General features: G+C 41.7%; 3 protein-coding genes across 3 annotated transcripts; 1 reads left to right on the plus strand and 2 right to left on the minus strand.

Annotated features, from left to right (window-relative positions):
- Positions 1–10,826: 10,826 nt before the first annotated feature.
- N7482_007993 (ankyrin repeat domain-containing protein) lies at positions 10,827–12,467 on the minus strand (the record flags this gene model as incomplete). The annotated part of the gene is made up of 1 exon (XM_056690117.1): positions 10,827–12,467. The coding sequence occupies one exon, from the start codon at positions 12,465–12,467 to the stop codon at positions 10,827–10,829; it is 1,641 nt and encodes a 546-aa protein (XP_056539882.1).
- Positions 12,468–13,692: 1,225 nt separating this feature from the next.
- On the minus strand, positions 13,693–14,352 carry N7482_007994 (uncharacterized protein; the record flags this gene model as incomplete). Its single annotated transcript, XM_056690118.1, has 1 exon — positions 13,693–14,352. One exon carries the CDS (start codon positions 14,350–14,352, stop codon positions 13,693–13,695), a length of 660 nt encoding a protein of 219 aa, XP_056539883.1.
- Positions 14,353–16,542: 2,190 nt separating this feature from the next.
- On the plus strand, positions 16,543–20,313 carry N7482_007995 (glycoside hydrolase family 18 protein; the record flags this gene model as incomplete). Its single annotated transcript, XM_056690119.1, has 9 exons — positions 16,543–18,015; positions 18,071–18,278; positions 18,341–18,362; positions 18,405–18,409; positions 18,477–18,512; positions 18,582–18,733; positions 18,847–19,262; positions 19,351–19,402; positions 19,534–20,313. The coding sequence occupies 9 exons, from the start codon at positions 16,543–16,545 to the stop codon at positions 20,311–20,313; spliced, it is 3,144 nt and encodes a 1,047-aa protein (XP_056539884.1).
- Between the last annotated feature and the right edge of the window lie 4,695 nt (positions 20,314–25,008).

Consider the following 25,008-nt stretch of genomic DNA (forward strand, 5'->3'; position numbering starts at 1 on the left):
AACCCGATATAGACTAATACTTTTTCTCCCTTATAGATATAGGATAGAATAAGAATAGTCTAGTTATAAGAGGGATGGATATACTTTATAGCTTAGCTAGTGATTTTATAAACTTCAGAATAAATCTAAATTAACTGAAATACTTCTCTGAATTATCCTATAATTATAGCCCTAACTTAGTTATAGGGAATACGCTATCGTACGATGTATTATAAAAGGCCTAGTTATAACCCTATTAAAATAATTTCCCCTAGATCTAGAGATTTAGAAACTACCCTTAGAAAGTCTGAATAAATCTAAATTAACTGAAATGCTTCTCTGAATTATCCTGCCATTGTAGCCCTGACTTAGTTATAGGGAATACGCTATCGTACGATGTATTATAAAAGGCCTAGTTATAACCCTATTAAAATAATTTCCCTTGGATCTGGAGATTTAGAAACTACCCTTGGAAAGTCTGAATAAATCTAAATCAACTGAAATGCTTCTCTGAATTATCCTACTATTGTAGCCCTAACTTAGTTATAGGGAATGCGCTATCGTACGATGTATTATAAAAGGCCTAGTTATAACCCTATTAAAATAATTTCCCTTGGATCTAGAGATTTAGAAACTACCCTTTAAAAGTCTAAATAAATCTAAATTAACTAAAATGCTTATATGAATTATCCTGCTACTAAAATATAACTTAGTTATAGGGAATATACTATCGTACGATGGATTATATAAGCCCCGGTCGCAACCCTATCAAAATAATTTCCCCCAAATCTTTATATTTCTAAACCCTGTAACTACCCTTTAAAATTCTCTGTTTGTTCTAAAATTTAAAATGGGTAAAGATTAATGACTTAATTAAAACTTTTGAAATTTTGAGCTCGTACGATCCATAAAAGGTATGCCCATCCTGGGTCTGAAAATATGCCCATCCTACCCCCCCCCACTTTTTTTTACTATGGGAAAAATGACGCTAGGGTGCCCACTCTGGTAGGATGGGCACACCCCCGTTGGATAGGCCAGATCACATCCACCTACGCCAGACAGACCGGACCACGTCCACCTACACCAGACAGACCGGACCACGTCCACCTACGCCAGACAGACCGGACCACGACCACCTAGGCCAGATCACGTCCACCTACACCAGACAGACCGGACCACGTCCACCTACGCCAGACAGACCGGACCACGTCTACCTCGGTCACCTAGACCAGACCACGACCACCTACACCAGACAGACCGGACCACGTCTACCTCGGTCACCTAGACCAGACCACGACCACCTACACCAGACAGACCGGACCACGTCCACCTACACCAGACAGACCGGACCACGTCCACCTACACCAGACAGACCGGACCACGACCACCTAGGCCAGATCACGTCTACCTACGCCAGACAGACCGGACCACATCCACCTCGGTCACCTAGACCAGACCACGACCACCTTAGTCACCTAGACCAGACCACGACCACCTAGGCCAGATCACGTCCACCTACGCCAGACAGACCGGACCACGTCTACCTCGGTCACCTAGATCAGACCACGACTACCTACACCAGACAGACCGGACCACGTCTACCACGTCCACCTAGACTAGACCACGACCACCTACACCAGACAGACCGGACCACGTCCACCTACGCCAGACAGACCGGACCACGTCCACCTCAGTCACCTAGACCAGACCACGACCACCTACACCAGACAGACCGGACCACGTCCACCTACGCCAGACAGGCCAGACCACATCCACCTACGCCAGACAGACCGGACCACGACCACCTTAGACTAGACCACGTCCACCTACGCCAGACAGACCGGACCACGTCCACCTACGCCAGACAGACCGGACCACGTCCACCTCAGTCACCTAGACCAGACCACGACCACCTACACCAGACAGACCGGACCACGTCCACCTACGCCAGACAGACCGGACCACGTCCACCTTAGTCACCTAGACCAGACCACGACCACCTAGGCCAGATCACATCCACCTACGCCAGACAGACCGGACCACGTCCACCTACACCAGACAGACCGGACCACGTCCACCTACACCAGACAGACCGGACCACGACCACCTAGGCCAGATCACGTCCACCTACGCCAGACAGACTAGACCACGACCACCTAGGCCAGATCACGTCTACCTACGCCAGACAGACCGGACCACATCCACCTCGGTCACCTAGACCAGACCACGACCACCTACACCAGACAGACCAGACCACGACTATCTAGACAGGACTACATCTACCTAGGCTACCTAGACTAGACTATATCTACCTATACTAGACTAACCAGACTATATCTACTAAGACTAGCCTATATCTACCTAGGCTAGATAGACTAGATAGACTAGGGTAGACTAGGGTAGACCTAGATAGAGATAGGGCCTACCTAGATAGGCTAAGGCTAATAAGCTTGTGCTGCTCTATAGTAGATATTATAGAAGGACTAGTAATCTAAATTAAATTAAAATATTTTATTAGTATAGAGAATCTATAGTTTTACCTAGTATAGCTTAGTATATAGTAATATCTTACCTCAAGAGATAGTTATTAGTAAACCCTTACTACCCTAGCTACTAAGCTAAGTCCCCTAGAGAGCCAGATCTCTAAGGCTAATAATATAGGTTTAGAAAGGCTAGCCAAAAAAGGGATAGCCTATCCGTACCTAGAGGTCTTGGCATCCCCCATCAAAAAATAATTCATCTAACCCCAATACGCCTAGATTAGCCTCTTCCCTATAGAAATATTAGGATATTTTTTCATATTTAGGTCCGTTAGGCTCTACTATTAAAAGATTAAAAAAGAGCGACCAAAAAAGATCAATATTTAGGGTAGTTAGGGGGGGGGGGACGTATTAGACTCGTCCCCCCCCCCCCCCTAGACCCACTCCTTAACTATGATCCCCCCCCCCGGGGACGGGCCCGACTATATTTAGGGATAGCCTATCCGTACCTAGATGTCTTGGCATCCCCCATCAAAAAATAATTCATCTAACCCTAATACGCCTAGATTAGCCTCTTCCCTATAGAAATATTAGGATATTTTTTCATATTTAGGTCCGTTAGGCTCTACTATTAAAAGATTAAAAAAGAGCGACCAAAAAAGATCAATATTTAAGGTAGGGGGGGGGGTACCGTGTTTTTCCCGGTACCCCCCCCCTAGACCCACTCTCTTAACTATGGGTACCGGGGGGGTACCGGGCCCGACTATATTTAGGTGTATTTCGCTCCTTCTAGGTACGCTCTCTAGGTTTAGAATGCTAATACTATAGCTAATAATTCCTTGTCGTAGATATCGTAATTAAGCTCTGCTAGGATCATTTTCCGAGACTAAAAGGCGACAGGTCTGAGCTTGCCGTCTTCTCCTAGTTATATAAGCTATACGCCGAGCGCGAAGTCTGATACGTCGGTTTCTATAATAATTAGTACGTCGTAGTTAAAGATTACAAGAATTACCTCTCCTGCTTTCTTATTATATATTTCTTTAAGTACTATAAACGAATTTTCCGCTTCGTCGTCCTATTTAAATAGTACTCCCTTTTTAGTAAATCGGTAGAGTCCGGCTATATATTATAAGTATTTCGGAACGAGCTTTCGGTAGTAATTAGCTAATCCGAGGAAGCTCTAAATATCCTTAACGTATGTCGGCGTTAGCTATTTAAGAATGCTCTTAACCTTATCTTATTCTATCCCTAACCCGTCGGGGCTAATAGTGTATCCGAGGAAACTCGTTTCCTAAATATAGAACTCGTATTTCTTAAGTTTAAGTGTAACTTTTGCTTCCCTTAGCTTCTGCAGCACTTTCTTATTATATTTAAGATATTCTTCCTTAGTTTTAGAGAATACGAGAATGTCATCTAGGTACGTAATAACGAACTTATCGAGATATTCTTCTAATACGGTAAAGATAAAGCGTTAGAATAATACGGGTACGTTAGTGAGTCCGAAGGGCATAACGGTATATTCGTAGTAACTGAACTTAGTCCTAAATGCCGTTTTCTATTCGTCTCCTGCCTTAATTCGAAGTCGGTTATATACGTTGGTAATATCGTATTTACTAAAATATTTCGCTCCCTAAATAATATCTTATATCTCGCTAATTAGTAGTAGCGGATATCGATCTTTAATCGTAATATTATTAAGTTATCGATAATTAACGTATATCCGAAGTTCCCCTCCTTTCTTAGGTATAAATAGGATTAGGTATCCTGCCGATGATTTCGATTTTCTGATGTTTCCTTTTTTAAGATTATCCCTAATATATTCTTACAGTGTCGTTAACTCCTTCTATAATAGTAGGTAAATTAGTATAAACCTTAGTTCCTCGCCTTCCTTGATTTTAATCTTATAGTCGAACAGACTATATTCCGGTAGCTTACCGTCTAGTAGTGGCGTAAATATATCCTAGAATTTAATATATTCTTCGGGGATCTTATATTCTCCTTCTAGCGCTCCCGTAGCGTAAAGGTACGTTTCTTCGTTGCTAACGAGAACGTATTCTTTAAGTTCTTTATTAGTTATATCTAGTCGTTATTTAGTTATCGCGATGTCCCTAATATCGGTCGATCTCTTATTAGGCCTACCTCTTAGCCGAAAACTCCTCTTAAGTTCTTCTTCGTGAGGGTTCTTATAAGTACCTATGTCCCTTTCGCTAGGTCTCTTCAGCGCTTTTCGTATCTTATCTCCGGTCTATATCTCGCTAGTTTATCGATAGTCGTATCTATCGAATAATATACGTCTTTATTACTAATCGATAGCTAGGTTATACTTTCTTAGCTAGGGTACCCCGAGTACTATATTGTATTCTCCGAGGCTCGTAATATCGAAGTTAATTACCTCGAAGTAGTCTCCGATGACTACTAGTAATAGTCTACTCTTATACGTAATCCCTAGTCCTAGGCTCTCTCCGTTAAGCCTAATAATAGGTTAAGGTCGTGGCTTTTCTACGCCTTAGATCTTGTAGCGGTATTTATACCGTAGGCTTATAAAGTTTCCTACTACTCCCGAATTAAGTATTACTTTAGTTAATCGAAACGCGATGTTAGTAGTAATCTTTATATATACGCCCTACGCAGTAGCTACGAGATGCTGTAGTTCGGTGTTTATCCTCCGGTCTCTATACTAGAGTCCCGTATACTCCGAGCTCTAATTTAGTTTCTTTTCTCGTCGTAGCGGCTTTAGTTCTAGACTATTTTCGACTTTTCCTGCTATATATATTGTGTATCCTTCGTCGTAGTATCCTATTATAGATCTAAGTCGGTAGTTAGGGTATCGTACGTATCTTTAGTATATATACTTATCCTACTAGTATAGATAGAGTCCGTCCTCGATCTTTGCTTTTAACTAGTGTAGTTTGTATAACTAATTAGTAATTTCGAGGGCTTTATTAATTATCTAACTACCGTTTCCCTCCTTATTTTAAAATAAGTTTTAGAGTTTATTCTGTAGTCGTTTAATATCCGCGATGACATTAGCTTTCTAGGGTTTTTCTTAAGGCTGTTTAGTTATATCCGTCCCTAGGAGTTAGGGTAGAGTCTCTAGGATCTCTAGGGTTCCTAGAATCTCGATTAGTGTTTTTAGGATCTTTATACCCTACTCCTAGTACTTATCGGATAGTTCCTAGGAGTCGATAGTATTCCCGGGACCGTACTAGGTCTACTTTTAGCTCTCGATGTTTTCCTAGTCTATCTCGGGGAAGTTCTCCGTTACGTACTCTACGCTATTTAGGCCGCAGTATTCGATATCGTCCGTAAAGGTATCCGTAGTTTTACCCTTCGTAGCGTTCCTTATAACCTCTACTTAGTTATCGTAGGCGTATTCGGCCTCTTCTAGGCTTAGTTCCTATTCTTTAGGCCCCTTAGTTACTCGTAGCTATTAGGGTCGGACCTTGCTATCCTAAGTAGCCCTTAGCTATTATAGTTTTATGTTATTACGTCCGTTGTCTCGCTTATACGCCTATAGCTTTACGTTATTATATTTATTATACTTACGCGCCCGATATCCTAGCTTCCTACACTCGAAGTATAGGTTATTATCCTTCCGCCGTTTTTCTTCTTCGGTCGGGAGTCTCGCTACGTTAAGCTCTATTAGTCGTAGTCCGTAGGGGTCGCTATATAACTCCCTCGGCTAGTTTCGTTATTATCCTCGCCTATCTTCGTAGCGGTGGTATTAGTATAGTACCGTCCCTCGGTTACCTCTTTATCGCTGCTCCCGTCGCTAGAGTTTACGTTTATAAAGTTAATTATCGAATTTAACCGCGAGTTTAATTATCTTATAAAGTTCTTCCGGTCGGTTAATCCTTATAAGTTCGTCCTTAACGTCTTCCTTAAGTCCTCGTTTAAAGAGCTAAATATAGGTATCGTCGTCGAAGTTAAGATACGAAATAATCTATTAGAATTCGGCGGCGTATACGCTAGCTAATCTAGTCTATCGTAGCCGATTAAGTCGTCTCTCCGCTATTCTTGCGGTATCGATGTTACTAAAGGTTTGTTCTAATTTTTTCTTGAAAGTTTTATAGGATACGAAGATTTCTTTAGTAACGTCTCCCTAATCCCCTAGGGGTTTATCGTTGAATTCCTGGATGTAAGGCTTAAACTATTCGAATGCCTATCCGCGGAGGTAGGTAGAAGCGTAGATCACTCTGTTAGCTTCTGCTATATAATTAATTAAGCGGAGCTGTATATCTATTTAAGTTAAGAAAGAACGAAGCTTAGTTCGTTTACTATAGTAAAACTTAGGTTTCGGTAGTTTAATCGTAGCCGGTATACGGGTATTACTTACCTATACGAGCTATTCTTATAACTAGGATATTATCTCTATGAGTTACGTATTAGTAGGTGCAGCGTTCGATCTGCTCGAAACGTTACTTAAGGTACTGTTATTGCCTACTATAATAACTATGCTCTACGGTTTAAAGATAGGGCGATTAATATATTACGCGGTGCCGACTAGTCACTGTGAGTTAGAGCGTCTAGATAATACTTACCTAGTTCTAACTACGGATTCTAAGAGTATCTCGTAACCGTACCGTTACTATACTTAGCTTTACGTCGGGTTCGGGTCCTATTAAGTATCTTGTAGAATGTACTAGAGGTATACGCTAAGTAGGTCAGTCACTGAGTGTTACTACGAAGTAAGCTCCCCTGCTCGTAGGTTAGGTTATCTTAAAAGTGAACTGTAAAGTAGAGTACTAAAGGTAGTAACTAAGTAATAATATGTAATTAATCGCGAAGAACTAAATATATAATACTAAACGAGTGTCCTTATATATCTAGTCCTTCGTAATGGTATAAGTAGTAGATAGTTAAGTAGTAGATGAGTCTTGGTACGATCTACCTATATACTAATCTACCCTTCTACTACTAGAGGTTACGTATAGTTTTACTAGTACCTAGCACTTAGGACGTAATCTAAGTGCGGGTAAAATGGTAGCCGTTTCCTGTGTTGCACTAACTACCTTATTATGTAAGTAGGTGTTATCCGTAGTGGTTAGCTGCAGGCCGTTTCTGGTTCTCTTTCCGGAACGTCTTAGGGCCTTCCGGGGCATGTCTAAGTATACCGAAACGTACGTAATAACGCTACTCCTTAGCGTCCGTGGACGATTGGTTCACGGTTGCTCCTCAAATAACTGCGGTCCCCGCGCCTTCTTAAGGTCCGTAACACCCGTACGCCTAGCGCTAGTAGTTCTTAAGGGTTAGTACGCTACGGTAGATATACCTATAGTCGGCCTCTCGTACGTAGAGTACGCTATCCGAGTAAATAGGGAGCCCGCTAATAGGCTCGTTAATCTACGCCGGTAGCCGGAGCTAGTCGGGGTCGTAGCTTACCCCGGCCTATTCCTATACCTCGTAGGCGATCGTATAAGCGGTAGCGATAGGGATCCGATATAGGGTATTAGTAAGATAGGCGAGCGCCTACTAGGGTCGGACACCCTACTCGTACTGCTAGCAGAGAAGGACCGGGAACTAGGCCGCTCGAATAAAGAGCTAGTCGGCTATAATAATATACGAACCCTAAATAGAAAAGGTAGGGCGGGTTAGAAATCTAAAAAAGCCTTAAAGGGAGTATACCGTATAGTAGGAGAGTAATAGATAGTTAGGATTTATAGCGGGTATCTTAATCCTATTTTATTTACCCCTAGATAGTTAGCCGCTCTATCGGATAGCTATTAGTCGCGACGGGAGTAATAGTACTATAGTCCTATATCGTACGGTATCCTTCGAGATTAATCTAGCCCTAACCGAGCCTAGTCCTAACCCTATACGATTACTCTATAGAAGGGACGGGGACATCGGGGAGAGCACTACTTTATCTATATAATAAAGAAATTACCTCCCTAAGACTAATAAAGAAATCCTACTCCTAAGGTTCCTAGGTAGAATTTATAGATTAAGGATACTATTATATAATAGGAGTTCTCTTAGAATAGGGGGATCTAGAGTATACTAGTTATTACTAATCCGGGATACTTATAGGGTAGCTATTCTCTTTACGTATTCCTATAAAGTTAGGATACTATCGTACGATAGGAGTTCTCCCGGAATAGGGGGATCTAGAGTATACTAGTTATTACTAATCCGGGATGCTTATAGTGTAGCTATTCTCCTTACGTATCTCTATAAGGTTCGGCGGCTCTATCTATACTAAACGCCTCGTAGGCTATATCGTACGATCCCTACCCTAGTAGTTAGTATCTATATCCTCCTTATCCGCCGCTACCGCCTATCTCCTAGCCTAGCTATATCTCTCCCTCCTTAGGCCCGCCGGAGAGGCTATCTCTATATCCTACTAGCTAAATCTACCCGCTAGCCTACTTCGTACGACGCTTATAATCCCCTCTGATAGCTATATATAGCCTCTAGCCTACGTCGCTTATATCGTCGACTTACTTTATCTATCGCTTATATCGTCGACTTACCTCTACCCTCCGATATAAATTCCTCCTTTTTCTTACTAACCTTCCTCTCTCGTTAACTACCCTCCCCCCTATTAATTTCATCTACTATTTTATTAATTTTATCTATTTTATTATTACTTATATCGCTTAAAGCCCCCCTCGTATCTTAGGATATCTTCGTACGTTATTTTCCCCCCTCGCTGACGATACTATAGCCTAAGGGAGATACGCTTACCCGACGGCGTATCTCTAGCGTATAGCTATAGTTACCTCCGCCTTACTTTATATCTAGATTAGATACTAACTCTACTACGTATACGATAGACTCTCTTATCCCTCTAGTCCCCTCTCCTCCCTACGGCCTACGGATAACCCGTTCCCTAGCCCTCCGCCCCGTAATAACTCGGCTACCTAATAGCTCGTCTAGCTCTACTAGCTAGTCCTTTAGTATAAGTGCGACCCCTAAGGTATCTCTCGTCCGCTACCGATTACCGGCCGGTAGCTCGACTAGCTACTCTATAATCCTATATAGCGTCGGGTATTAGCCCTCCCTAGCTTCGAAGTCTACTTCGTACGCAGACGTATTAATAGCTAGTAGATTACTTCGTAGCGCCCCTCCTATCTAAATACGCTACTTATTTAGTCTCGTAGCGGCGAGCTCCTACGGGCTTACGATACCTATAATAACGCCGAGGATAGCCCGACCCCCTTCCCCTTCTACGTCCGACTCCCTCGCTACTTCGGTAGATACTACGGTAACTATAAGTAGCAGGATTATAGAAGCCGGTACTCCGTACGAGATAGCTAGCGTAATAATCAGGCCCGCCTTACCCGTTAGCTCGGTAGGCTAAGCCTCCCCGCCGCCCCTAGCGCTACTAGTATAGCCCCCTCGGCTAGCCTATCGATACCTACCCTAGGTTCGGCGCAGAACCCTCTCCTAATCACCGACGATAGCGATAACGCCGGTTCGGACGAATATTAAGTAGTTAGTTACCCCCCTAATCCGCCCTATATACCGTACGATATAGACTAATACTTTTTCTCCCTTATAGATATAGGATAGAGTAAGAATAGTCTAGTTATAAGAGGGATAGATATACTTTATAGCTTAGCTAGTGATTTTATAAACTTTAGAATAAATCTAAATTAACTAAAATACTTCTCTAAATTATCCTATAATTATAGCCCTAACTTAGTTATAGGGAATACGCTATCGTACGATATATTATAAATGGCCTAGTTATAACCCTATTAAAATAATTTCCCCTAGATCTAGAGATTTAGAAACTACCCTTTAAAAGTCTAAATAAATCTAAATTAACTAAAATGCTTGTATAAATTATCCTACTACTAAAATATAACTTAGTTATAGGGAATATACTATCGTACGATGGATTATATAAGCCCCGGTCGTAACCCTATCAAAATAATTTCCCCCAAATCTTTATATTTCTAAACCCTGTAACTACCCTTTAAAATTCTCTGTTTGTTCTAAAATTTAAAATAGGTAAAGATTAATGACTTAATTAAAACTTTTGAAATTTTGAGCTCGTACGATCCATAAAAGGTATGCCCATCCTAGGTCTGAAAATATGCCCATCCTACCCCCCCCCCACTTTTTTTTACTATGGGAAAAATAACGCTAGGGTGCCCACTCTGGTAGGATGGGCATACCCCCGTTGGATAGAGTACACACTATTTAATCAGTAGGCTTGGAAGGTTGTCGTTTACAGTAGGTAGGTCTGCGAGTGCTCGACCATTGAGTGATGTGTAGAAAAATATATTTTGAGTCAATTTCTTGACGAGAGTAAAACGTCCAGCTTACGGGCATACATCAGGCTTGACAGCCCTGGAGTAATCAGAGCATCCATTGACGCCTATTGTCCATACAATTATGTAACTGCCAATACAAGACCTATTGCCTCATCCAGCTATTGAGTTTCACGCTTTCTTGTGGGGTTACCCCATTGCTGTCTTTTGCCTCAGGGTCGAGCCCTTTGGATTGGAGAAGATCATACCATGGGCGCGATCGATCGGAATCAAGTTTAGCCACCAGATGCAGAAGCGTTTGGTTTGCGGCATTCGTTTCTGCCAGGATATAGCTAGATTGCTCGAATGCGTCGACTATTCCTTGGCCAATAGAGTAGAAACGATCGTAATCACGATCAATTTCAAATCTCGGTTCATCCCCTGTCATGAAGAATAATTCTAATGCCGTGACACCATTTATGTTACGGACCCTGGGGTCAACTCCTCGCTGGAGCAAAACTGCAAGGAGGCGTCTCTGCTCATCACCCACGCGATCGCCTTCGCCGAGCCGACCAGCAGCAAGGTAATGGAGAACGGTATTGCCGCGGCTATCACGGACGAGTGGATCTGTGTTGGCAGCCAGAAGTTCATACACAGCTTTCTCGAAGTGGAACATTGTTTCGGGTTGCCCGTCAAATGAATAGTCACACATACGCCGAATTGCGTAGTGGATGGGGAAGACCCCAGCTCTGTCGGGCTGGTCTAGTAAAGCAGGATGCTTCTGGACCAAGTACTTGAGGGAGTGATCGATAACCGGGACTGTATAACAGTAGTCGCGATCGATGAATGCTAGCATGTTGTGAAGGGCATTTTGACCGTACTTGTCCACAGCCAGAAGATTTGCGCCGCAGGAGACGAAGAACTCGAGTAGACTAGGGCCTGTGCATGTCGATGTGAATTTGTGTGGTACGTCTTGCCAAGGATTCCGCGGCTGCGGATAGGGGTTTGGCAATATCTGCGACGACAAAAGATTTATATAGGCCCCATCTACTGCAGCGTCTAAGCCAAGCATACTGCGACAGGCCGCGAGGAACAAGGTCCGCCCTTGGGGATCTCGCCGCTCCACATCAAGGCTGTTACCGAGAAAGTCAAGGATTGGCTGAGAAAATCCGCCATCTTCAAGTAAAGAGTGCAATACGCTGCAGACAGCATAGGTGCGGGGGAATTGAGGCTCATAGTCGATAGTTGATTCCCAGCCATCACTAAATGTATAGTAATGTGACAAGCCGGACTCTTGGTTCACGCCTAACAGCCCAAGACGCTCATACTCGCTCTTGAGTATCTTCTCAAAGATACCTCGACGAGCATATGTCATAGCTCGGAGGTCTGAGTCATCCTCGACATACTCCGGATCCTGCGCGGCCCCTGGAAACATAGGACGGAGCTCACAGCAAAAGATAGGCTGGCGAAACAACGCGTACGGATCAGCGCCATGTTCGAGTAACGTTTTCATCAGCCGCGCCGTTCTTGATAAATCAGCCCTCTTGGGGATGTCCGGGTCCGAGTCTCGAACAGCCCGCCGAAGAGCAGGCATTTCCGTGGGCTCGGAGTAAACCTGCGGCGGCTGCGTAGCGTTCTCATCTAGAGCTGCGTTGTCTGCCTGAGCAGCGATGGTGGGTTCCTCACCATGGAAAAGTGCATTGGGATCGACGCCGGACGCCAGCAGAGATTCCACGCGATTCACCCAGCCTTTGGCGGTCGCGTGGCTCAAGTCCAGAGCGGCGAGGTTTCGAATGTGCAAATGCATATCGCAAAATGAGTGCGAGCTACTTATTCGATCCCGATCGATACTGATCGATCTGTCGGTGATGTTGTAAGACGTAATGGAGAATCCTGGTGGAAGGTTGTCCGCTGGAAGCAGCCCTGAAGGGATATCACATGCTGAATCAGCATATCAAATGGCACGTGGACGCTCACTGGCACGGGCTCGATTTTCTGCCGGTGTTTCTTGCCCCCTGTCTCCTGTGCACACTAGGAGTTCTTTTCCCCCGCTAGTCCCACCACTGCACTGCACCGTCCGCGGTGGCAACTCCGGGCTGGTTCCGATCGCTTGTTCTTTGTTCTCGGACTGTACCTGCCACGACTGGTCCAACTGATTAGGGCCTGTCCCAGTTCCCATGGATCCAGACCATTTCCGTGGCTTTATCGATCACCAGGGCGGAAAACATGGGTGCTTTCCCGATCGGCTATACCGAGTGAGTGAACTATCTCCTGCGAGGTTACATGATTTTGGACTTCTCGTTACGAGAGACGAGGGCGAAGTCCGCCAGAGAGCAGCCCACTTCGAATTTGCGCATTGACTGTCGGCGACTGCCCAAACGCTTCCGTCCCCAGGATGAACTAAGCATTGGGTTTGAGCTAAGCATATTCGCCCAGCAAACCCAGTTGCGACTCCGCTTCATTACCCGCTATTACGCTGGCAATACACATACTCGGTCAGACCGAGAAATGACCGTATAGACTAAGAACACTGCGTAGTGCATTCTTTGTCTAGCGTAAACAGCAAACTCCATATCCTGTCCAACACGGTGCTATTTTGCCGCACCATGGGACCCTATCCCCTGAACCGTTGAAAGACGGATTCGCCCGTGCCGGTTCCCACTCTGTCTTGAGCTATCCTAAGCGGGCTCGATGTGAAAAGCACACCGGGAAAGATGCTCACGCGAAAGAGTCGAGGAGAAGCTTCGCCCTCGGTGGATCATCGGAGGAATCTCCGAACATTCTCGCTTGCATCCATCCTTTCAAAGCTTATGGTGAAGGGAGGCAGCAGAAACAACCAGAAACTCAAAATGTCTATGTGATTTTTGGAATACTGGAAAGGTAACCCAGAGTCTAACCTCGGGTACACTTAATGGTATGATGGATTGAATTGATGCGACTACTATTTATCAGGGCACTTTCGATGGTCCAGTACCGAAGAACAGAGCAATCTCAAGGAGCAGATTAGCCCAGAGATATCACACCATTGCTCACTAAAATGCGCCAAGGGACCTCTTCTTGAGAGTACCTCCTCCCGGGATTTCACAGTGAGCAGCTTCCAGAGCTACTCGAGCACTTTGCAGAGCGGTCCAATGATTCGGGTCATCTGCTCGGTATGCCTGGCATACATCCACGAATGCTGCGTCAAAGCCTGCAATTCCGGAATTCGCTGACCGTGTTGCTTCGGCATCCAGTGCATTGAATGCAGGCTCACTGTTGATCGTCGTGCTCAACCTTTGTGTCTTGATTGTCACTCCAGCTCCCAGCCTGGCCTGAAGCCTTTGAAGGAGGTAGCCTTGTCCAATACGGTATTTCTCAAAGTCCTTGAGCCGAAGCAGATACGCAGCTTTGTTCGCTGCAATGGTCTTATCAATGAGCTGGCGCATCTGCTGGTAAGCCTTAGGCTGGGTGGAGTCCTTGGGATACTGTGCCTCGATAGCAGGAAGAGTTGCAGTGACTTGAGAACGTGCCGCCCAGTAGTCTCCGCCTGCTGCTGGCAAAAGTCGGTTAGGATCCGAGCCGTCGACGTACCCGCTCCGGTAGATCACATCGTAGACTTGCGTCAAGGTGGCAGAACGCCAGGGCGGGTTGCCTTTGATCGGGTCCACCGAAAAGTTGGGCCGTTCATTTGCAAGGACATCATCACGTGTCATGGGAGAGCCGTCTGGATTCAAGAACTTAGTTCTGTCGCCACTCATATATACGGTGTTTCCATTGGCGTCTAGGGTAAAGCGAGGTGCCCAGATGTACTTTAAGAAGCCTTTCAGGGAGCATTTTGACGAATCCGTAGGATCCAACAAGGATATATCGGCGGCAGCTAAAGCCTATCCCGCACATCCAGGCGCAACGGTTCGAGTGGTTGCGTCGCGGTTGAGTGCACCTTCAAGTACGTACATGTACCAGTAGGACATCCTAACACGATTCAGTTATCTCCCAGAGTAATTGCCCATCAATGGGGAGTGACAGACACACACGCATGCACTTACTGTTCCCCAGCAGCTCGACCGTCCCAGGCAGCAATAGGGCTGATGAAAAAGCCAAATAACACAACGAGACGGATGATAAATCCCTTCATGGTGTCGATAGGGGGTTTGGGATAATAAACGCAAGCTCCGAGAAAATAGTGGCCACAAGTTGGACTTCAAGGCGAACTCAAAGCCTTCACGGAATGAAAAAATGATCGGAATTTCTTAGACCCTTGGGTCCACACGCACAGGGGCCATAATCATAATAACCTCATAGAAAGACTCCTGCTCCCCATCGGATAAGAGAATGGTCTCTTCGACTGGGCCAACAAACTAAGACCGCGGACGGGCTCATTCCCGCCAGCGTATCGATACGTTTAGGTAAATCTCAAGATTACCGGATATTAGCGGGCCTGCAGATGACCATATCAGGCCCACATTTATTTCTTGGCATCTATTTTCTAGCATAAGAATCGGACCGTGTCTCGGCTTGTTTCCTATGTTAAGCCTTGGCTCTCCCCTAGCGCGGCGCTAATAGAAGGATCGAGACCTAACGAGGATTAAGGGGCTGACTGGAGTAAACCATCTCGTTACTTGTAGACTCGGTCCTACATACTTTGGCTCAGCAGTCACTCACGATTACTATACAAAGGCCGGGTCCGTGACGTCGCGCGCGCTAGACATTTAAGTGTCTATATAGTTATATCGCCCGGAATAGCTTCGAACAGAAACCATCACAACTGCTCGATTTTCGCAATGCTCGGATGAAGCTCTTCTTCCGCGCCGATTCTATACATGCTTATCTCCTCAGGCTCAGGTCTAGGTGCTGCTGGACTCCTTGGCTCCGGTGTTGGAGCTGGTCTCTCTGCTGAAGGAATCTGGAAGTCTATTCACAAATGTGCACTAGGAAGTCTCGGAGCGCTAGCGGGACTGGAGGCCGAAAAAGTGGCATTTCTAATGCAGGGTCGAGAGTAGGACCTACGTTCTTCCTACGCCGCTTCAGTATTACCCTACTAGAATAGCTGCTAACGCATCACCGTATGAGTACTACACACTCAGACCCAGAGAAATACCCAGTTTTCATGGACTCCATAGAGCGCTAGCAATAACAAACCTTTAAGCGACGCTCCTAGAGTGGTCTAGACACAAAGTTTCAAAGTTTTGTCGGTATTAGGAGTGTCCGTTTCTCACAAAGTATGAAATAGGAGATCATTGTCCGACCTCCGTAGAGGGTCCTTTAAACCTGACCATTGCTCCCCTGGCTCGTCAGAGATCGAACTGTGTATGCTCTTTCCTAGAGAACTATCGCTCCTTTTTCTGTTTCCCTTTTTTTCCAGCTGGGCCAATTGCCCTGGCCGTCTCCTACCATTACACTCTTTATCCCAGCCCAAGGGGCTATTTCCATTTTCTCTCTCTTTTGATATCTTCTCCCTTTTTTTCTTTTTTTTTACTTTCCTACTGCGCAGTAAGATGTGGCCAGATAGAAGTGTTCTAGCCGTTGCCGTTGGCTGGGCGCTGCTGATGTTTATTGCTGCCCCGGTTGACGCTTTCGACTCCGCTTTGCATCCCTGCCCGGTACTATGTGAGTGCCTATCTCATAATTGGACTCTATATACATCGGTAAACCGTGTCTAGGTTTGCCAGCAGCCTATGCTATTGGATTTCTCGTTGTATCCAGCCCTTGATCTTGTGCAGAGAGCAACAAAGATTTTTACCTGCACTGCAAGCAACATGAGCAGCCTTCACAACTCTGCGGGTACTGCTTTGTTTGCGCGGACCTATGCCCCTAGACATCATTATATCTTGCACCAGCGCTTTCACCGCAGGCAAAGTGCAAATTCGTGCAAGGTGGGCAAAGAGCAGTCCGCAAGTCTCTCAATGGCAGTGGATTCAACCTCTGATTTTGCAGCCACGGATGACATCCAGACCATTCTACAAGCGTTTCAAACCCAGGTGGTGCAAGACTCATCGTGCAACACAACGAGTCTCTTCGGTTATTACAATAGAGTAGCCGTTGGTCTCTATGTCGGCTCAGCCATTGATGACGCCAGAAGCGTTCCTTCTCTCTTCAAAAGCCTGCAAGCTCATATCTCTGGTGATCAAGGCTCTCAGAGCATGATTGTGGAACGCTGCGGAAACACTCCAAACGCTGCCTATGTCCTTGGCTTGGCAATTGACGCTTCTGGTGATCTCGCTACAGTACAGAAAGCTGTTTCCTTATGGAACAATGGAACATGTGCAGGCAGCACTGGATTATTAAGTCAGCTAGATGCTATTCCTATTTATGAGACGCCTTTGGGAACATCTGTCAGCAACAGCATGAACAAGACGACTACTAATTCCTATATTTCTAAGCGAGGTGACTGCACTACTGAGAGTGTTTTTGTAGGCGACGGCTGTTGGTCTCTGGCACAACGGTGTGGCATCTCGACAGCTGATCTCTCTACCTATAACAATGCCCCGAACTTTTGTAACACATTGCAAGCTGGCCAGCTTGTATGCTGTTCAGCCGGCACTCTTCCAGATGTCAAGCCTAAGCCTAATGCGGATGGTTCCTGCTACACCTATCAAGTCACAGGCGTAGACTTGTGTTCTACTATTGCTGCTGCCAACGGATTGACGGCCACCGACATCAGTAATTTCAATGATGGCACGACCTGGGGATGGTTTGGATGTAACGATCTCCAAGCTGGTCAGCAAATTTGTTTGAGTGTAGGTGATCCGCTACTGCCCGCCCCGGTCTCTAATTCAGTGTGTGGCCTAACTGTCCCAGGAACTGAGAAGCTAACCAACGGAACGGAATTGGCAGATCTGAATCCATGCCCGCTGAATGCATGCTGCAATATTTGGGGTCAGTGTGGAATCACTGCCGAGTATTGTGCGAATGTCACTGGCCCTACAGGCAATCCTAGAACGGCTCCCATAGGGCACAATGGCTGTATTTCTAACTGTGGCACCGACATTATAAGCAATCCTTACAGCAGCGGGTCGCCCTATAAGATTGGCTACTATGAGTCGTGGAACTTTGATCGGAATTGTCTGAATATGCGCATTGGCGATATCGATGTTACTGAATATTCCTATATCCACTGGGCATTTACGAGCATCGGCGACGACTTTAGCGTGATTATCAATGACACCTACAACCAATGGGACAGCTTCAAGAGTATGCTGCAAGTGAACAAGATTCTGTCATTTGGTGGCTGGGGCTTTTCGACTGATCCTGCAACATACGACAAACTGCGTCAGGCGATGGAACCGGTAAATGCACCCACATTTGTGCAAAATATCTTCGACTTTGTTGAGGCCAACGGACTCGATGGAGTTGATTTTGACTGGGAGTACCCCGGGGTACGTCACTGCTTCAGCTGCATTGTTAGCTATAAGCTAATTCGTTTCGTCACAGGCCCCTGATATCCCTGGGATCCCTGCTGGTCTTGCGAGCGACGGCCCTAATTACTTGAGTTTCCTGAAGACGCTGAGGGACGGGTTCCCCTACACCAAGTCAATTTCAATCGCGGCGCCGGCTTCTTACTGGTACTTACGATCATTCCCGATCAAGAATATGACGATATATACGAACTACGTTGTCTATATGACGTATGATTTATACGGTTGGTTTATTCTGCAAGATAAGTGGTTGATTGTGCGATATGATATTGACTCTAAGTTTTAGGCCAATGGGACTACGGCAACGCGTGGGCTTAGGAAGGATGTCCTAATGGTAACTGTCTTCGAAGTTACAGTAAGACTTACTCCCCTGCATTAGTAACTATGATCACGTCCTCTGAAGCTAACAAATTCACCTCTAGTTAATCTGACGGAAACTGAATATGCGCTGGTGATGAGTAAGTCACCCCCCCTTGGACGATTCTATGTCTGTATAAGATTCCTGAGTAGGTACTGATGTTTCAAAGTTACCAAGGCCGGCGTAGCTTCAACTGACATCGTGGTTGGCGTCCCTAGCTACGGCCGCTCTTTTGGGATGGCAGATCCGGCATGCACTAGGCTAGGCCCGACTGTCAATTCACAGGAACTAATACTACATCCACTGCTGACGAGGGACGCTGTACCCGGGTTGCGGGAATGATTGCAAATGCTGAGATCTATAAGATGCTCGCTCTTGAGGAGCAGAATACAACATACTACGACCAAAGCTCAGATTCCAACGTTATCGTATAGAACGATATATGGGCTGCGTTCATGGATGACGACACTTTGGCAAGTCGTACTAGCTACTACAAGAGCCTGAACTTTGGTAGTACTGTTGATTGGGCTGTCGATTTGATTGCATTCGATGGCAGCGGTAACTATAATGCTACCACTGAGTGGGATGAGCCCCCTATGCCTAAACTGGCCCCTTGCACAGCAACCTTTAGCAGCATTGATGACCTAGGTAATACCGCCGGTACGATTCCTGACCACTATACTATACAATACATTTTGCAAACTTTGTCTGATACCCTTACTGCCGCAATGCAGAACTACACGGACTTGATGAACGGTGGATATAACGACAAGTTCAAGATATTTGCCGACAGTGTCGTTTCAAACGCCGGTCCCTACATCGCTGACTTCATAAATCAGAATAGAACACAGTATTTTACTTGCAAAGTGGACGAGCCTACTATTTGCTGTAACACTTGCAATAACAATAGTTTATATAACGACTGTGATATATGCTAGACAGACGATGTTTGCTACACGACTTGTGACACCGTTGGCTGCAAGATCGATGGTACTTTTGGGATGAAAGAGCCGAACATCAAGAACGCGAATGTGGATGAGCCTTGTCTACCCGATTACTCCAAACGTCTTCTCGTCGATCATACCATGCAAAGTGTGACCTAGAGCTTGGTCGAATCCTAGGCGAACCAATTTTGGGCCGATCTCTTCACGACGACGGGCTTCAATGAGAGCTATGTTAGCTTTGAACAGGTCTACGATCGGACCGGTCCATATGGTGGTGGTTGTGGGAGCGATGCGGCCGCCAATGATGTCTGCTGGACGCAGGGCTACGACTTCAACTTCCCCCACCCAATTGCAAGCTACGGTAAGGCCGACGTGGCCAACCCCAAAGACACCGCTCAAAAGGGTCTAGATCGATCTGGAAGCTTGCCAGACCAGGTCTCAAGCATCTTGTTCCAGATGTCGACCGACAGTTTCGTCGGTGATGGCATGGATATCATTGACGCTGTCTCGATGCCTGTCCTGATAATTGTCTCTGCGGTGGAGGAAATGGCCACGGTGGAGACTATTGCAGCGAATATCACTGCGGAGGAAAAGAAAGCAAAAGAAGAGGAAATCATCGGCGGGTTTTTGGCCGGAATTCTGTTCTTGATTCCCGTCGCTGGTGAGGTGCTAGGCCCGATCGATGGTCTAGCCGAGATGGCTACCGTACTTCGAATTGCCGGTACGGCGGGCAATACCGGCATGGCTGTCGCTGATATTGTCCAGGATCCCAGCAACGTGGCTTTAGACATCATGAACATTGTCTTGGTTGCTGGATCCTTGGCGGATGACCTCGAGGTCGCGAAACCGGCCAGTTTGCGTCGCACAATGAAGGAGACAGACATTGCCAAGTTCGGAGATCGCGTCACCACAGGTCTGCAGAGTGTGGAGAAGGTGGTTGGAAAGTGCTTTTCATGAGCGTTGTGAAGCATCATATATATATTCACTCCTCTCATACTCAATCCTCCCTATTTCTTATTGGTCTCTCTGCCCTACTCTCTTTACCCCATCAATTCTTTATAATAGCTTTTAACCTTTTAGATTCTCGCTATCTATCATATATATATCTTGTAAAGTGTGCCATTTTCCGCCGCTCTGCGGCCTCTGATTAGCCCTTGGGCCTTCTTGCCTACCGGAGGCCCTTTTCCCTTCTTCTGATTGCCTAGTATATATAGGTAGCCTACTTAGGTAGCCGGAATAGACTATTCCCGTACCCTATTAAATCCCTATCTATAATTATTATATTATCTACCTACTGATAAGGTGCCTTCCTATACTTGATTTTACCCTATATAGTTATTTTAAATTAGTATTATAACCTACCTAACTTTCCTATTAATATAACTATTACTTTATATATAGTACCTATTTTATCTTTTTACTCTATCTAAGTACGCCCTTTTCCCTTTTCCTAATTAGCTAGCGGCTATAGTTAGTCTACTCCGGAGACTATAATAAACTACTCCTATACCCTATTAAATTCTACTCTGTATAATCTACTTTTTATATTTTATCTACTATCTTTTGCTCTATTTTTTATACTTTATTTACTCTATTCTCTGTTTTAGCCTTTACTCTACCCTATACTCCACTCTCTACTCTATCCTATACTCTATCTTTTACTCTATTCTCTAGTCTATCTTCCGATTACTCCTCTATATAATTCTTTTTATATTATCTATCTCTCCTATATTTCCTTTTAGTTAGTATATATCTATTATTCTATTATAAGACTAATAAATCTTTAGATATTTACTCTACTAGTACTCTAGAGAAGTCCCTTTATAACTCTATAATAAGTTCCCTAGCTATATCTAAGAGATAGTAGAGCTATTAAAATATAGTAGATATTTATTTTAGGGGCTTTAGAGGGTTAGTAGCTATTTTAGGAGGCTTTAGAGGGTTAGTAGGTATTTTAATGTATATATATAGAATTATAAAATTATAAGGGTTTATTTTATAATAATAGTCACTATCTATATCTATATAGATATAGGAATATAGTAAAGTATAGTAAAAAAGGCCCCTAAGTAACTATATATCCCTTACTTTAGATCTATTTATTAATATTTATATACTATTATATACTAGTACTAATTAGCCTTTCTGCCTTTTTATCCGCCGGAGGCCTTTTTCCTTACTTTTAATAAGGTAGGAGCTATAGATAGCCTACTTTAGTTACTATAATAGACTACTCCTATATTTTATTAAATTCCTATCTATAGATATTCTATTTTCTACCTACTAATTAATTACCTATCTATACTTTAGTTTAATATATATATTTTATTAGTATCTTTCTTATATCTAGCCTAATTTTAATATTAATATAACTACTATTTTATATAGAGTAGCTATTTTAATCTTTTTACTATATCTTAGTTAATTACTAATAAAATCCTATAATATTTCCTATAATAAAATTAGTCTATTAATAGTTAGTAGTTTCTATATAATTCTATTTTTTACTACCCTATATTTAAACCTACTTTTAGGCTTAATTCTTTTTCTCCTCTTTTCCCTCCCTTATTTTTTTAGTATATATAGATAGGCCTTTAATTATAGTTCTTTTTAAACTATTACTATTTATTTATCTATCTTAATATACTTTATTTCTAGTTACTCTAGTCTTATATAGTTAATTTTTATTTCTTTTAAATATAATCCTCCCTAATCTAATTCTAAACTTTCTAGTACTTTTTATTAAAATACTATCTTTTTCTCTTATATTCTATATCTATTATAGAGTCTATATTACTCTTAAACTATAGTAATTCTACTATCTTTTTATATAGGATCTATATATATTTTAATTAGTTAGTTCTCTATATTTAATATTTAACTAATTTACTCTTTTATATTCCCTATATTACTCTAAGTAATATTTATATTTAAATTACTAAGGCCTACTAGGGTATACATATATTAGTATATTTTTATTATTTTTTATATAGCCCCTCTATTTTCGGAAGTATTAAATATAAAGCTAGTTTTACTATTTATTACTCTATTATATTATACCTTTCTAATTATCTTTACCCTTACCTTAAATCTTAATCTTAACTAATTACTATAAGAAATACTCTATAGATAGACTTAGTATATAATTAGGGAATATTAATACTATCCTATCTATAGATCTCTTTTAAAAGGCTAAAATTATACTTCGCCGGCCCTAGCCTCCTAAATAGAGAGGACTTAGTCTATTAGCTCTAGCTAGCTCTAATAGGTCTATTAGACTATGGTATATCCTCTCTATTAGATATTAGGTTTAATACTATATCCGTAAATTAAGGATAATAGATATTACTTCTATACTATATCCTTAATAAGGATATCTATAGATATCTATAGATATCTATAAGGATATTAAGGATATCTGTACTAGTATAACTCTCGCTTAATTATCTATTTAGGGGTAGTTATATATCTCTTATATAGCTTATTAATTTATTTTTTAGAATAAAAGATCTATAGGTTTAGTCCTAACTATATTACTAGCCTTATTTATCCTATTCCCTAATAAAATATTAAGAAATAGGTTTATATTAACTAATAAAACCCTAATTTTATTATTACTTATAGTATTAATCTTATTTTTAATATATATTAGGGGATATATATAATTTTTTATTATTCTATTTTACTTTACTATAGAAATATATATTTACTTAAGGTAGTAGTATAGGATTTTTTATCTAAACTAAGTATCTATAACTAAACTCGCTATTTCCTAGTTAAATCTAACTAGTCTAGCTTAAAATTAATAATCTAAGCCTATTTTTTTAAATATATTAAGTTTTTAAATCTATTTTCTAAAAATTATTAGTTAGAAATTCTAATATTATAGATAGTAGATAGTATAAATATAGTAATAAAGTTAAGGATATCTATAGATATCTATACAGATATCTATAAAATATCTATAATTATCCTTAAATATCTATACTAGTAATTAGTAATAGCTAATTATTACTATTAAAAGTAAGAGATATATCGAAAATATATCTATAACTCGCGAGTTATAGCTTATTTACTATACCCTTAATATTTTTAGCTATTCCTATATATATATTTCTCTCTCTCTTTCTCTTATAGCTTATTTCTAGGTAACTAGTAATTAAGTATAATATATCTTATTTATAGGTATCTTAGTCCTATTACTCCTTCTACGCTAATTTAAATCTAGGTCTAAATCCCGACCTATTTTATTTAGATAATATCTCTAAGCTTATTAGTAGCTATACTCTATTAATATCTATATCCTAAGTTTTATCTCTAATTATACCTCTCTCGCTTATATATATTAGTCCCTTTTTTTTAGTAATACTAGGTCCTCTATTCCTCTAAGCCTAGTAGCGAGATAGATAAATCTTATAAGTATTTTATAAAATAGTAGCTAACTATAGTATCTAGATTAATACCTAATATATAAGACTCTATCTGTTAGGATAGTAAAAAGATATTAAGTATTTAAGATAACTTTAATTAGGTTATATATAAGAAAACTAGTAAGCTAAAGATTATATATATATTATATCTAGACCTCGCTAAAGTGCGGTCTTAGTCCTAAAGCTTAGGACCGGGACCGCCAAGATGTATAATAATGCATAAATACTGATTTATAAGTAAATAATTTCCTAATTAGGGTACTCTATGTATATTTATACTTAGAAAAATATCTTAGCGGTTATTAGAGCTCTATATTCAGACTGCTAAGAGTAGGTCTTGGTGGTCTTTAGCGAGGTCTAATTATATCTCTATACTTTTATTTATCTAAGATATCGCTATACTAGGTTATTACTAATAAATATATATATTAAGGTAGGTACCTATACTTAGAAGCTAGTTACCTAGAGGATTAATTAGCTACTAAAATAGATAGTATATTACTCTATTATCTAGACTCTTAAGATCTCTCTTACTAATCTTAATAACTATCCTAAAACTAACTATCCTAAAAAGCTAATCCTTCTTCTAGGAGTATCTAGTAAAAATAATACTAGACTTTATCTTTATTACTTACCTACCCTTCCGAATTATTAAATATACCTAATTTAAGGATCTAGTAAAGGTTATTTAGTAAGCCTAAAATAAAATCGATATACTATCTATATAAAATATATAATATTATTTTAATTCTATAGTTAAAAGTAACTAGAAAGAGATTCTTAGAAAGCTTCTAAATAGGAATTATTTTTTACTAGTACTTAATTACTAGATATCGCTATTTTAGTAAGTTTTTATAGCTATTATAGATTATTTCTTTAATTAGGATTAGAATTACTATAAAGTTCTTCTTAGATTTAAATATTTTTATAGATCTTATATTAATAAAAATCTAAATAAAACTATTATTTAGCTTCTAACTAATTATACAATTACTAATTATATATTATCTATAATAATAGATAATATAATTAATAATAATATTTTAATAATAAATATCTAAGAAACTATCTAATTATAAAACTAACTAGATACTTTAATCTTCTAAGTTCTATATATTATATATATAATCTAGTTAAGCTTAAATAAGCTTCTTAGAAAGCTAAAAGTTATATTACCTAATAAAAAAATTAAACTAGAGTAGTCTAATAAATAAATCTATTT

Source organism: Penicillium canariense, assembly GCF_028826845.1.
Source record: "Penicillium canariense strain IBT 26290 chromosome Unknown utg000006l_segment0_segment0, whole genome shotgun sequence".
NCBI lineage: Eukaryota > Fungi > Ascomycota > Eurotiomycetes > Eurotiales > Aspergillaceae > Penicillium > Penicillium canariense.